The 14,409-nt window shown below is 40.1% G+C and overlaps 1 protein-coding gene across 1 annotated transcript in view; it reads right to left on the bottom strand.

The window, feature by feature from the left end:
• The window catches only part of LOC309645762 (cytochrome P450 3A29-like), a 45,839-nt gene that overhangs the window by 7,084 nt on the left and 24,346 nt on the right, over window positions 1–14,409 (bottom strand). The window contains exons 7-12 of the mRNA XM_082431320.1: window positions 14,043–14,191; window positions 11,089–11,216; window positions 9,926–9,992; window positions 6,153–6,313; window positions 3,490–3,716; window positions 832–994 (exon numbers count right to left, since the gene is read on the bottom strand). Coding sequence (XP_082287446.1) covers window positions 832–994; window positions 3,490–3,716; window positions 6,153–6,313; window positions 9,926–9,992; window positions 11,089–11,216; window positions 14,043–14,191 — 895 coding nt within the window. The remainder of the gene's footprint in view (window positions 1–831; window positions 995–3,489; window positions 3,717–6,152; window positions 6,314–9,925; window positions 9,993–11,088; window positions 11,217–14,042; window positions 14,192–14,409) is intronic.

The following is a 14,409-nucleotide window of genomic DNA, read 5'->3' on the forward strand; positions in this document are numbered from 1 at the left end:
AGAGGGGAGAGTGGGCTCTGGACTGGGTGGGGAAGGCTCCAGGGAGGGGCTTGGGATTGAACTAGAACTTGAAGGGGGAAGAATAGAATGGGGGCGGGGAAGAGCACACAGAGAGTTATTATTAGAATGTAAAGGGAGCCCATCTTGATGGCAGCAGGACCCCTGGAAGGTGAGGGGGCTGTGGGAGTCCTTCACATCTGGCAGAAATGCTTTCCATCAGGGGTTCCCACCGTGACTGCACAGGAGAATCTGCGGGGGTGTTTTGAATGCCACACTCTGGGCGAATTATTTTAGAATAAATGAGATGACCTAGGCATCAGGATTTTTTAAAGCTCCCCATCAATTTCATTATACAACCAGTGGCTGAGGACCACTGTCAGGAGAGATTCTGTAAGTTCTGATGGAGAAGAGCGTCCCTGAAAAGTCATGATGTGGTCATCACTAATCTCATGACCGCACACACTTCCCCTTCCTTCCGGTGGACTTGAAATGAAATTTAAAACATTGCTGAGGTTCAAAAGACTGCAAATAATCATGTCATGCTAACTGCATTGACTCTAGATGACCTTTAGAGTTGGGTCATTACGAAGCCACAGGCTTAGCCATCCAGAGCTGAAGGACCCTTAAAGGTCACAGATGGCTCCAAATACATTCATGTCCAATATGACAAATTATTCCTTGAATAGAACACATTCATATATATGTGTGTGTGTGTATATATATAGATATATGATACCTATCTATCTATCTATCATCTATCTATCTATCTATCTATATCAGTTTTAAAAACGCACAATAAACACAATTAATGCAGCTAGGTAACTGTCTGACCTGTGTTTCTTTGCAAGGTTTGAAGGAGAACTTCTGCAGGACTTTGACAACAGCAAGTTTCACGTTCATGATACCAAGTCTCATACCAATGCAGTTTCGGGGTCCAGTTCCAAAAGGCATGTGTGTGTAAGGATTTATGCTCTCCTTGTTCTTCTTACTGAACCTGGTTCCACAACAGTAGATGAAACAAATTAATGAAATGGAAAAACTACAAGAGCTCAAAGTCTGAGGCTTAACACTCAACTAGTAGCATTAGGGATGCCTGTGTGAGCTAGTCATTGAATCCTGCTGTGGTGATTTTGCTATGAGAAAGGTAAGCTCCAGATCCTTCCCATTCCCCGGACCCTATAGGAGCTTTCAGTCCTGTTGAGGAGATGAGATGAATGCTGTTTAAAAAAAAATTTATCTCTAAACACTAAAATTACATTCAGGCAGTAAGATGTTCATGCTCTGAACGGCAGCGAGGAAATGAGACTGATTGAAGGAAACGTGGGTTCCTGCCTCCACGCACACTTATGTCGGTCATGTGCTCATGGGGGAAGAAAGCAGGAGAATCATCTCCCAGGATTTAAATTGTCATTTCCCCCTTGTATTCCCTTCCTTCCCATCCCCTTGTGTCTGTCTGTCTGTCTGTCTGTCTGTCTGTCTGTCTGTCTGTCTCCCCCACAGCACAGAATGCTTAGGTCACATTTACATAACTATATGACGCTACTGTAGAATAACCACTGATTTCCTTGTCTATCTGTTCCACTAGCCTATAAATTCCTTGATGGTTAGACCTCTGTTTTATTCAAATTTGACTCCTCAGTATTTGAATATATTAAGGAAAAATATGGAATTGTGGAAAGTGATAATAGCATTGTGATTATGTATATTTTAAAGATCCCTACTTTGCAGAACATTTTGGAATATTTACAGACACTGTGACTTCAAATAATATGGGAAGATGGAGGAGGGTAGCAGTAGCATGTGGCTGGAGCAGAGACATGGGGTGGTTGTTGGTCAGGGAATGGGCACATATAGATACATTAAAAGTCTTCCACAGACTAGTGCCTATAGAATATACTTGTGTATATGTCAAAAATTCTCCATGATAGGCTTTTTTGTAAACATTTGGATTTCTCACTGCCTGGCCAAGTCCCTGACACACAGGTGAGCACTAACTCTCTGCTTGACGACTGAATGAATCAAAAACGAATTGGGAGATTAGGATTGACATAAATACACTACCATGTGTGAAATAGATAGCTAGTAGCAACCTGCGGTATAGCACAGGGAGCTCAGCTCTGTGCTCTGTGATGACCTAGATGGGCAGGATGGGGGAAGATGCGGGGGAGGTCCAAGAGGGAGGGGATATATGTATACATACAGCTGATTCACTGTGTTGTACAGCAGAAGCTAACACAACATTGTAAAGCAACTATACTCCAATAATAAATAAATAAATAAATGAAGTGAACCAACATGAACAACAGCAACAGCGAAAAAGAAATAACAGTGAGTGGTCTCTGGTTTTAGGTTCGTGAAGCTGCAGGAGAGGGAGCTACTGAGCTTCAGGGAAACACAGAGGTTCCCTGGGCCAGAAAACAGAGGACTTGGTCCACTCTGACTTCCTGTTTCAAGAAGTGCTATGTGTAGACGTTATGCTAGCACTCAGGACACTAGGGCGAACAAGACAAAGTCCTTGCCATCAGGGAGCTTATAGTCAGGGGCTCATAAAAGTCTAGATCCCAGCTAGTGCCCTAAAATATTCATCCCAAATTTTGCTCACTGTACAATAAGTGGGAAAGCATCAACTCTTTCCAGAGTCCAATCTGTACCGAAACCAGACCTTGACTTTGAATTCCCAAAAGAAGATGCTCAACCCCTCCAAGGAGGAAGTCTCAGACATCTAGACAGCAGAGAACTTCTCTTTGGAAAGTCACCAAGTACTGAGGTAGAAGGGAGCTGGCCCAGGTCTGCAGCCACAGACAGAACCAGGGCACCTGTGTGCACCTCCATCCTCAGTGAGGCTGCCTGAACCACCAGGGACGAGACCTCTAGGTCCCCAGCCTGCACTCTCACAGTAATGCTAGAGGAAATGTAGCCAGTGTTTAAAAATATGGAATGTGGGAACATTAGCGATGAATTCAGAGAGGTAAGGAGAACAGACAGAAAAACTTAAAGGAAATAAAAAGCCTATACACCTAAAATAAGATAGTGGTTAGGTAAATTATGGCATATGCATACAATCACTAATATACATTATATATATAGATAGATAGATAGATACACACACAAATTCACATAGAATGTTGTTTATAGTTTACTGTTAAATCAAGTAAGCAGTTCAAAACCAAATTAAATATACTACCATTCTAGTTTAAAAAATCTATATATGCATAGACAAATGGCCATGCGGACATACATCACATTATCAATGAGGCTTATCTTAAGGTATTAGGAATGTAGACAGCTATAATTCTTTTTTCCAGTCCACAGTTTGTAAAATTTGATTCAAACAATGATCACTCTTATAATAAGAAAGAACGTCAAACAATAAAAAGATGCACAAATAAATGATTGTACAATCACTCATTTGTCTCCTACAGTAAGAGGCGTCTAATATGCTGGAACCACTCTGGGTCAGAGAGGGTTCCCTTCCCTGGGTTCTCCTACCTTTCAGGACGGAACTCCTCAGGCTCTGGCCAGTGTTCCGGATCTCTGTGAATAGTGAAGAGTGGCACCATCACCACTGTCCCTTTGGGAATCAACACCCCGTGGATTTCCACATCTTTCTTACAGACTCTCTCAAGTCTAGCAGTAAGTGGGAATAATCTGAGAGATTCATTCAGCACCATGTCAAGATATTCCATCTGTTCCAGGGACTCATAGGTGGGAGGCGCCTGGAAGAAAGAAATAGATTTTGATAAATTGAGATTGGGGATCAAACTTCAACTCAGTCTACATAGTCCTATTGAAATGGTAGGAGCTCCAGAGAATAATTTCAACTGGTAAAGGACCTTAACATTTATAAATGTTTTAATATCTATCATGTCCTTTGACCTGCTCAGTGGCCCACTGAGATGTGTGGAGTGGTTATGACTATACAAGAACATTGGGACAATCCCCTAAACAGGGCCTGAAATCCCACACATTATTATGCAGTGTATTTTCTTTCTCACGAGAACAAACATGACTAATAGACTATGACCCTTAGTCTTAAGTGAAATGTGCCAAAGTCACTGTTTTCTTTCAAATGCGAGGCCACACATCTGTACCAAGGGAAGAAATGTATAAGTGCAAATCCTCTATTCAACATAAATTTTTTACTTGAGAAATCTCGTTTACTAATTCTTTTGACTATACCTATAAAATCTGAAAATACTTTATGATATTAAAACTCTATAAATAATTTAGGGAGAAACAAGTTGCTTTTTAAACCAAATATGCAAAAGAAGGGTAAAATGGGTGCTACAAAGAACACAATTTCAGATCCAGGGAAAGTTACAAGAGGATGAGACCCCTACCCTCAGCCACAGCCTCTGTTGCTGGAACAGTCTCCTATTGTCCCTTCAGGGGTGACTGTAAGGTCTGAAGGTCTAAACAAGCCACTCCAGCCCCAGAGGCCAGCTCTCCTCACACCACAAAGAATTCCACTTTTGGCAGAGATCTGAGACCAGTGGGGGTGACACGTGGCTGTCACGTGGGGTTATATTTAAGGGGCAACATTGTAGAGGGTAAGAGTTGGCTCAGGAGACAGACACCCTGGCACATAGGTTGGCGTTTTCACCACTAGGTACACGACTAGTATGTGAAAGTATTTCATCTCTCTGTCGCTCAGGTTTCTGAAATGTTACATGGAGATAATTAGAGTTGACACTTCATAGGCTTGCGTGGCAGAGACACTCACTGCTCACCCAGTATCCATGTAGTCCCTGTATTTCCCAGCCCACTTGAAGTTACAGGAAACCAGCTTTGCCAATGGGCTGTGAACTGAGGCGATTATGTCAGTTCGGGGACAAATCATTTGAAAAGCCAGTGAGCAGCGCTCGAGTCCCTTATTCCCCGGACAACAGGAAGTCCTCATGTTCCAGATAAGGCAGCTACAGGCAGGTGGAGACTCTTAGCCTGTATCCCTGAGTAACGCTGTGGAGCAGAGCTGCCCGCTCCCATCCTCCGCTAACAAGTCATGCTGGTCATGTAGACGTGGGTTAGAAGGAAACCTTTGCTATGAAAGCTGTGAGATTTGAGGGCTCATCTGCTACTGAGGCATAACTTAGCCTCTCCTGACTTATACAGAATTTTATGAAGATTAAATTCGTTTATAAATAGCATCTAGAACAGACATATAGAGTAAAAAAGCAAATGTTGGCCAATAGTGTTCTTGTCATTGTATTATTATAAAAGAGGAAGAAGACAATGCTTTAGCAAATCTCTCTTGCCTTGTGACCATCTTATTACAATGAAAAGAATGGCAATATGTGGTTTACCAGAGAAGACAGATCATCTCTAATTTAGTTAGGCACTACGATCTATCCTTACCTTGTATTTGAAGGACCCAGGACTCTGAAAGGTCATAAAATTTGTCCAAAACCACAGCCAGGACTCAAACGCATGTCCTCTGTTTCCTACTTTAAGCCCTTTGTTGTTTAAAGGCTCCTCCTAGTCTGCAGTTTACCCAGGGCAGTAGACTGAATTAATGGTCCCAGTTTTCCACCCTTTCCTGTGTCCATGCCCTTTGCCATCTACCTTTGTGGTTCCCTCCCATTCTGACTCTGGGGTTGGCCAGGTGGTTTGCTTTACACCAGTGGAAATTTGGCTAAGTGTGATGCTAGGAGAGTTTTGAAAATCACCCATATGATTGGACTTTTGGTTCTTGCCATCTACCATTGCCTTGAGAAGTAGACATGTGGAGATTGAGAGGCAGGAGAAGCAAGTGTGGAGTTGAGTCAGCCTAACCAGCTTAGCCAAGGCCAGCCTAGATCAGCCAACAGCCAGAACCAAGCAAGTCCAGCCAATATCAGCAGATAACTATGCGGACACTAGAGCAATAGATGCTTACTGTTAGATGTCACTGAGGTTTTGTGATTTTTATGTGGCATTATTGTGATAACTGATATGCCAGGACCAGCACTTGTTTCAAACTACTTATATTTCTGTGAGTAGTACGCATTACCTATGTTTTCCCCCTTTGTGTTTGACTCTTGAGATCCTTCCTAAATAGCGCAAGTGAAAATTTTGATACTTATGCTTTTTGCAAAAATCTCCTGAGAAGTGGCAAGGAGACATTCGTGCTAAGGCTTCACTTTCCCCCTCCCTCTCCAGGTATCATCACTCACCTTACTGGGGAGAGTTGCATCAATCTCCTCCTGCAGCTTCTGCTGGATGTCAGGGTGAGTGGCCAGTTTATAGAAAAGGAAGGAAAGAGCCTCAGTAGTGGGCTCATAGCCACCAAAAATAAAGATAATACCTTGGGCCACCATTTCTGGGTCAGACAGAGCTAAAAGGGGAGGAGAGACATTGTAGGTAAAGCATGTCAATATAAAACATCACAGGTTAGAGGATGAGACATCCAAATGAGACTCCCAAATCCCTAGGGAAAAAAATGTAAAAGCAATTCAGAGCAAAACTGGGAGTGGTTTGCACTCTCATGTCTGTTTTACAGAGACAGAAACAGGCAAAACGTGTCTTAATCCAGTTTTTCCTCAAGGTCTGTACTATACTTGGCCCTCTGCTCCTGGTTATGCCACACTTTCCACAAACACAGCTGAGTAATTTCAAGAGAAGCATTTCTGTCTAACACACACAGCATTATCAGTATGTCCCATGGAGAATCCTAAATGCACTTTAGCTAGAAACAGTATGGGGTAGCCATGTTTTTCCTTTAAAAAATTATATTATTCTAGCTAAAGTATAACATGAATTTTTTTGAGAAAGTTTGCAATACTAAGGCTATACTGTAGGGAAAATTAATAGAAGACTTGGGGCACAAGTCTTCAAATGGATGATCACAGATATACAGAAACTACAGAAAGAAAAAAAAAAGCTAGAAGAGTGCTGATTGATCCTAGTCTAATCAATGGCATTAAAATAGCAGAAGAAAGAATGTGTCCTTAGAAGGGCATTGGCCAGCACACAATATAGAAAAATAAGATCCAGGGAGTGGAATTAGCAATGCTTATTCAGTCATGACCTGAATGTCACCTTCCTCAGTACAAGCCCCCTCTCTTTGCTCTCCTTTGTGCTCAGCAAACAGCCCTTGTGATTATAAATTGGTCTCCATTTTTATTTTCTCCTGAGAAAATCCAAGCATGGTCAGGCTCCAATCTATTTGATGGGACTAGACTAGATACTTAGAGCACTCAGATCAACATGGTACCTGCCCAATCATGTAATTCACAACTAAAACAATACAAAATGAGTGGAAGAAAGATCTACAGAGTTCTGATTTCCCCATGATGATTTCTGTGAAGCTGTTGTGGGTAAATTCAACTATCAAATTCTTTCCCCCAGTTAGCATAAACCCTAGGATACTAAAAGTTTAGAGCTGTACTGTCTAATATGTGGCTATTTAATTTAAATTTTAATTGATTAAAATTAAGTACAACTTAACATTTAGTTCTTCAGTGGCATTACCCATATGTTCAATAGCCATATGTCTAGTGATTACTGTATTGAACAGTGCAGATATAGAATATTTCCTACGGAAATTTGTATTGGACCACGTAGTTAGATAGATGTCAGACAGATAGATAGATAGATAGATAGACAGATAGATAGGGACATAGTTGTGGATATATTTATAGTGGTGTGCTAGAGTCATCTCATCCCTCTCTCAAGAACCAATCTGTAAAAATCCAAGAATATTGTGAGATGATTGTCAAACCATTGGTACCTTGAAATTAACCAAGTGGGAGTATTCATATCATGGAAATAAACTAAAAACCAGGGCATTCTTGTTTTAAAGAGACGTTCTGTTTACATCACTGGTTATGAGTAGATATAGAAATACTTGGGGCTTCCCTGGTGGCACAGTGGTTAAGAGTCCACCTGCCAATGCAGGGGACACGGGTTCGAGCCCTGGTCCGGGAAGATCTCACATGCCGCAGAGCAACTAAGTCCATGCGCCACAACTACTGACCCTGTTCTCTAGAGCCCACGTGCCACATCTACTGAGCCCGTGCACCACAACTACTGAAGCCTGTGCACCTAGACCCCGTGTTCCGCAACAAGAGAAGCCACCGCAATGAGAAGCCCGTACACCGCAATGAAGAGTAGCCCCCGCTCGCTACAACTAGAGAAAGCCCGGGCGCAGCAACAAAGACCCAGAGCAGCCAAAAAAATATACAAATAAAATAAATAAATTTTAAAAACCAAACAAACAAAAAAAAGAAATACTTATGTTCATCAGTCTTGTGTAAATATATTTGATGATATGTTTGATGGTCTTATCTTTGTCCACCAAAAGGATGTAGAAGCAAAGAAACCATAGTAGAAATGACCATTCTTAGATCCCAGGTTTTGATTTCTAAATACCATTTCTCACTAAAGGAAACCAGAACTCCTTTCAGGGCTAGTCAAGGGAAACAGAATAGATACCTGGAATGTCTTGCATCAGAATAGAGACACAGATGTAGAGAACGGACATGTGGACACAGAGGGAAAGGGGAGGGTGGGACAAATTGGAAGATTAGGTTTGACATAAATACACTACCATATGTAAAATAGATAGATAGTGGGACCCTGCGGTATAGCACAGGGAGCTCAGCTCGGTGCTCTGTGATGACCTAGTTGGATGGGATGGTGGGGGATGGGAGGGACGTCCAAGAGGGAGGGGATATATGTATACATATAGCTGATTCACTTCATTGTACAGCAGAAACTAACACAACATTGGGCAACTATTCTCCAATAAAAAAAAAGAAAGCGAGGAAGTTCTCAGAAAATGATACTCTATATACTATAATGGTGGATACACGTCATTGTACATTTGTCAAAACCCATAGAAAGGACAACACCAAGAATGAACCCTAGTGTAAACTATGGACTTTTGGTGGTAATAATATGTCAATGTAGGTTCATTGACTGTAACAATTGTACTTTGATGTGATCTTTTTTTTTTTTTTTTTTTTTTTTGATGTGATCTTTTGATAGTGGAAGAGGCAGTGTGTAGGTGCGGGGAGGATGTATGTTTGAAATCTCTGTACTTTCCCCTCAATTTTGCTGTGAACCAAACTGCTCTAAAAATAGTCTATTGGAAAAAAAAAACATTTAAGAATAAAAAAAGAAATAAAAAAGGATACAGGAGCCTACTTAAAAGGGATCCAGTGGACAAACCTGAGAGAATTTTAGAATCAAAGTTAAAAATGATATGAGAGTAAATTACACATGAGAATGTACTGATATAGATAAATAAATAAATGATGGGGGAGAATGGAAAGCTCTCCCTTAAAATAGAACATCAACTGATAAATACAGAAGAATGATGAAATTACAAATTCATTTTGCAAACATCACAGTAATGAAGTTTTCAGTCAAAAACCATCCATGGATGATAAAACTAGTAGGTGACAATTTGAAGAGGGACACTATATTTCCAGTCTCAGAGGTTTCTCCCACCAGCTGCTTGTTAATGACAAAGGAAAAAATTGAACTTTTTTCCTAAAAAGTGTAGAGTGTAGACTAAGCTAGTGAACACAACTTTAACCAAGTGTTCCAAGTTAAGGTCATCAACACTGGGGCAATGTTCCTCCTGATGGGATGAAGCCTTGATGCAAATTTCCAGGCAGAGGTTCTGACTCAGTGGGTCTGGAGGAGCCTGAGAATTGACATTGGAAACAAGCTCCCCGGAGGTTCGGCTGTAGGTGATCCACAGACCATGACTGACTTCTGGGCAAGACATCTTTGTTATACTTGCCCTTCGAGCTCTGAACAAGGTTGTGCCTGTGTACTTCTAGAAAGTACCTCTGGCTACCATTTCTGTCTGACCATGCGTCTTCCTTCAATTTGGCAGAAATCCCCAGCTGCCTGGAAAACTTCCTGCACATTTTCAGAACCAACCCCTAGCTCTGCGCCTCCCCACGGCAGCCCCTCGTGAGCTCTCCCTGGTTACCTTTACGGGTGTCCACATCTTTGGAATTCTGAGAGTTAATCATCAGCTGAAGAAGATCCACTCGGTTCTAGAAGCAGAAAGAAATTTCAATGACTGAAAGTCACCTGTGAAGTCAGAAATAAATCAGGAATGTATATTTCACCTCTTTCCTGAGAATACGGCCCCTTAAAGAGCTGAAGGCTGACGAGTACTGACTGAGGCCTCAGTGAGCAAAACATCCACCTACAAATCTTGGAGAGCATGATGTTTCCTTGAGAGAAACCCGGCCATCACGCCCAACTGCTTTTTGGTCCTCACTCCCTAATCTTTGTCTTCTCTGGCTTTTGAAACAGCTTCTTAACCAAAGAGTTACCTGCTCTCTCTCCTGTGATACCTGTTTGCTCAGGAGAGCAAGAAGAAAAAACCTCAATCTTTTTTTCCCTCCAGCTTTAATTCTTAAGGAATGGCCACATAAATTAATACCCAGACATTTGCTGAGTTCACTGGCAGCTTTTGTAGAAGCAGCTTCAAGAGCCCCATCCTTCCAGAATGCTACACAACTTTCACTGCTTTCCTGGGATACCCAGCCCTGTCCCCCTGACCTGCAGACATCCTTGTGCTGGCCTCCAGGCCTCATGAGGCAAGGCTGGCTTAACCAGCTTGCAGTCTCATTTGCCAACAGAAGACCCCTGCCCACTCTAGCCTATGAGAGGGCTCAAATTTAACACAGACTACACTCCACCAGGTGCCTGATGGGGCATTCCATTGGAAAACCTGTAAAATAGGAGGCTTGGATTTGAAGTGATTCTTTGCCAATCTAATATTTGGTGAAATATGAGTAAAATCATTTATAAACAGTAATTTTTATCCTTTGACAATTTATTGAAGGGAAATGGTAAAAGTCTTAACTCAACAATATTTATGCAGTGATATACTAATTGGCACACCTATTTTAAACTTAAACATTTCTCTCTGACTCATTTTCTTATCTTCTTCCCCAAAGAACTTACCCCCAAAGGTAAATTATATATTTATTTACCCCCAAAGTTTAGAACTCTTCTGCTCTAAAATCTATAGTTCTCTACCTACCTTAACAAATGCTGAGGTGTGCATAAGTCATGTGTATACAGCTCAATAAATTACCAAAAGGTGAACACCCTCACGTCACCACCACCAGATTTTACCGTTTCTTTATCTTTGAGGCGACTTTCCTTGATCCTTTTTATAGATTTTGTGATAAAATTCACAGCATTTTTTGGAAACACAGAGAGATTTAATATTTCAAAGACTGGACGAAGGAACGGAAAAAGTGCTGTAAGGGAAAAGATAAAAGGAAAGCAGAGTAAAAATGCAAAATTTACCTGGAGCAATTATAATTTGCACTACCAATCAGAGAGTAAGAGACACCAGGGTTCTCAACCAGGATCAGTCCCTCTATGACCTTTGCTCAGACTTCCAAGCCAGGGCCTGAGCAAGGGCAAGTCCACATATAGGGGTCATTAGTATAGTCGTGAGATCAGTGGTCCTCCCTCTATCTTTTGCGTGACCAGAGGAACAGGATTACATTTTGGACTTCACTGACTTTTATCTACTGAACTACAGTTTCTTTGGATAAAAGAGACCACAGTCTGCTACTTCAGTTAATCATGGTGTTCAAAAAAATAATGGGATAGATTTAATACAGTGTATGTCTTTCAACCATAATGGAATGTAATTTGAAATCAATAATAGAAAGAAAATTGGGAAACTCACAAATGTGTGGAAATTAAACAAAACACTCCTAAATAACCAATGGGTTGTAGAAGAAATCAAAAGGGCAATCAGGAATTACTTTGAAGTGAATAAAAATGAAGTCACGACATACCAAAACTGATGGAATGTTGCAAAAGGAGTGCTCAGAGAGAAATTTATGGCTTTATTTATCTACATTTTAAAAGAACAAAAATTTCCTATCAATAACCTAATAATTTGCCACCTTAACATTCTGAAAAAAGAGGAGCAAACAAAAACTAAAGCAAACAGAAGGAAGAAAATAATAAAGATGAGAGCAGAAACTAATGAACTAGAGAATAAAAAAACAATAGAGGAAAATCGATGAAACAAAAAGTTGATTCTTTTAAAAGACCTTTTTCGCTAGATTGACCAAGAGAAAAAGACAAAAGACAAATTGCCAGTGTCAAACTAAAGAAGGGAGACTACCACTCACATTAAACAAATGAGAAGGACTATAAAGGACACCAGAAACAACTCTATGCCAATAAATAAGAAAACTTAGATAAAATGGACACAAAATACAGAAACAGATGGAAAAAAAAATAGACAATCTGAATAGACCTGTAAGAAGTACAAAGTTTGAGTTAGTAATCAAGAAAAAAACCAACAATCTGACAAAGAAAAGCTCAGGTCCACATGGTTTCAATGGGGAATACTACCAAATATTTAAAGAAGGATTACAACAATTTTTCACAAACTCTTCTAAAAAATAGAAGAGGATGAAACACTTTCAAACTCATTCTATATGGCCAGTATTAATCTGATACAAAAACCAGGCAAAGATAGCATAGGAAAAGGAAACTACAGACCAACATATCTTATGAACATGGATGCACAAATCCTCAACAAATGAATCCAGCAAAATATAAAAAGAGGTATACACCACAACAAAGGGGGGTTTAATTCAAGGAATGCAAGGTTGTGTAATACACAGTTTCAATAGCATAAAGAACAAAACCATCTGACCATCTAAATATACAGTAAAAGCAACTGACAAAATCCAACACCCTCTTGTGATAATAACACTCAGCAAAAAGGAACAGAAGGGAATTTCCTCAACCTGATGAAGGCCATCTACGAAAAACCCACATATAACACCATACTTAATCGTCAAAGACTGGATGATTTCCTCTAAGTTTAAGAGCAAGACAAGGAAGCTTCTCTCACCACTTCTTGACTTTGTACTAGAGGTCCTAGCCAGGAGAATTAGGGAAGAAAAAGAAATAAAACGTATCCATATAGGAAATGAAGATGTAAACAATCTCTATCATAAGATAACGTAATCTTGTATATAGAAAATTATAAAGATTCCACTAAAAACTTATTAGAACTAACTAACAAGTTCAGCAGGGTTTCAGGATACAAGACCAATATACAAAAATCAATTGTATTTCTATACCTTGCAATAAGTAATCCAAAAGTGAAATTAAGAAAATAACTCCATTTATAATAATGTAAAAAGTAGAATACTTAGAAATAAGTCAACAAAAAAGTGCAAAATTTCTACTCTGAAAACTGCAACGTTGTTGGAATAAAGATCTAAGTAAATGAAAAACATCCCATGTTCATGTATCAGGATACTTAACATTGTCAAGATAGCAAATCTACAGATTTAACACATCCCCTATCAGAATCCTAGCTGGCTTCCTTGTAGAAATTTACAAGCTGAATTTAAAATTCATATGGAATTTCAAGGGGCCCAGAAGAGCCAAACGAATATTGGGGGAAAAAAAAAAGGAAATAAGTTGCAGGATTCATACTTCCTGATTTCAAAACTTATACCACAAAGGTGCAATAAGCAAAGCTCTATGTCCTAGCAACATCCAAATATATCATACAGCAGTTTTAACTGTAGTCACATTGCACATTATACCACCAGTATTTATTTATGTTATAACTCAAAGTTTGTAGCTTTTGACCACCTTCGTTCAATTCCCCCACCACCTAACCCCACTTCTGGTAATCAAAAATATGAAATAGTTCTTCTATGAGTTTGATTTTCTTCTTTTTGATTCAGCATTTAAGTATTTGTCTTTCTCTGTCTGACTTATTTCACTTATCATAATACCTTCAAGGTATATCCACATTATGCAAATGGCAGGATTTCCTTCCTTTTGATGGCTTAATAGAACTCCACTGCACGCACACACACACACCCACACGCACATACATATACATACCACATTTTCTTCATCCATATGTCAACAGACACTTAGGTTCTAAATATTATTGAATTGTACATTTTAAATGGGTGAATTACATGGTATATAAATTATATCTCAATATAGATATCTATAAAAGGAAGAAAGAGATGGAAGGAAGGAAGGAAGGAAATAAAGAAGAAGAAATATAGTAGTCCACGTACCTGAAAGGATAAGGAGTGGATCAAGGAAATCAAATCTTAAGAGCTTCTTAGTATGTTTCACAAAGGGATCGTGTGGGTTGCTGAGGGAATCAATCTTCACTCCAAATGCTGTGCTAGTAATCACATCCATGCTGTAGGCCCCAAAGAAGCTGAGTAGAGAGAGAAAGACATGGACAGTTCAGATCAGCACCTCTTCACCATCCTTGCCCAACACATGCAACAAGAGGTCCACGTAAAATCAGATGCCCAGACAAGACAGGTAAAGAGCCACACTCTTTCAGAACCACCTGTTGGACCATGGAAGAGTCTATGCTACTATCACTCACTCCTGCGGTGTGTCTGAGGTGCCAGTGATGCAGCTGGCCCT

This window comes from Balaenoptera physalus (assembly GCF_965194825.1).
Source record: "Balaenoptera physalus genome assembly, chromosome: 16".
Lineage (NCBI taxonomy): Eukaryota > Metazoa > Chordata > Mammalia > Artiodactyla > Balaenopteridae > Balaenoptera > Balaenoptera physalus.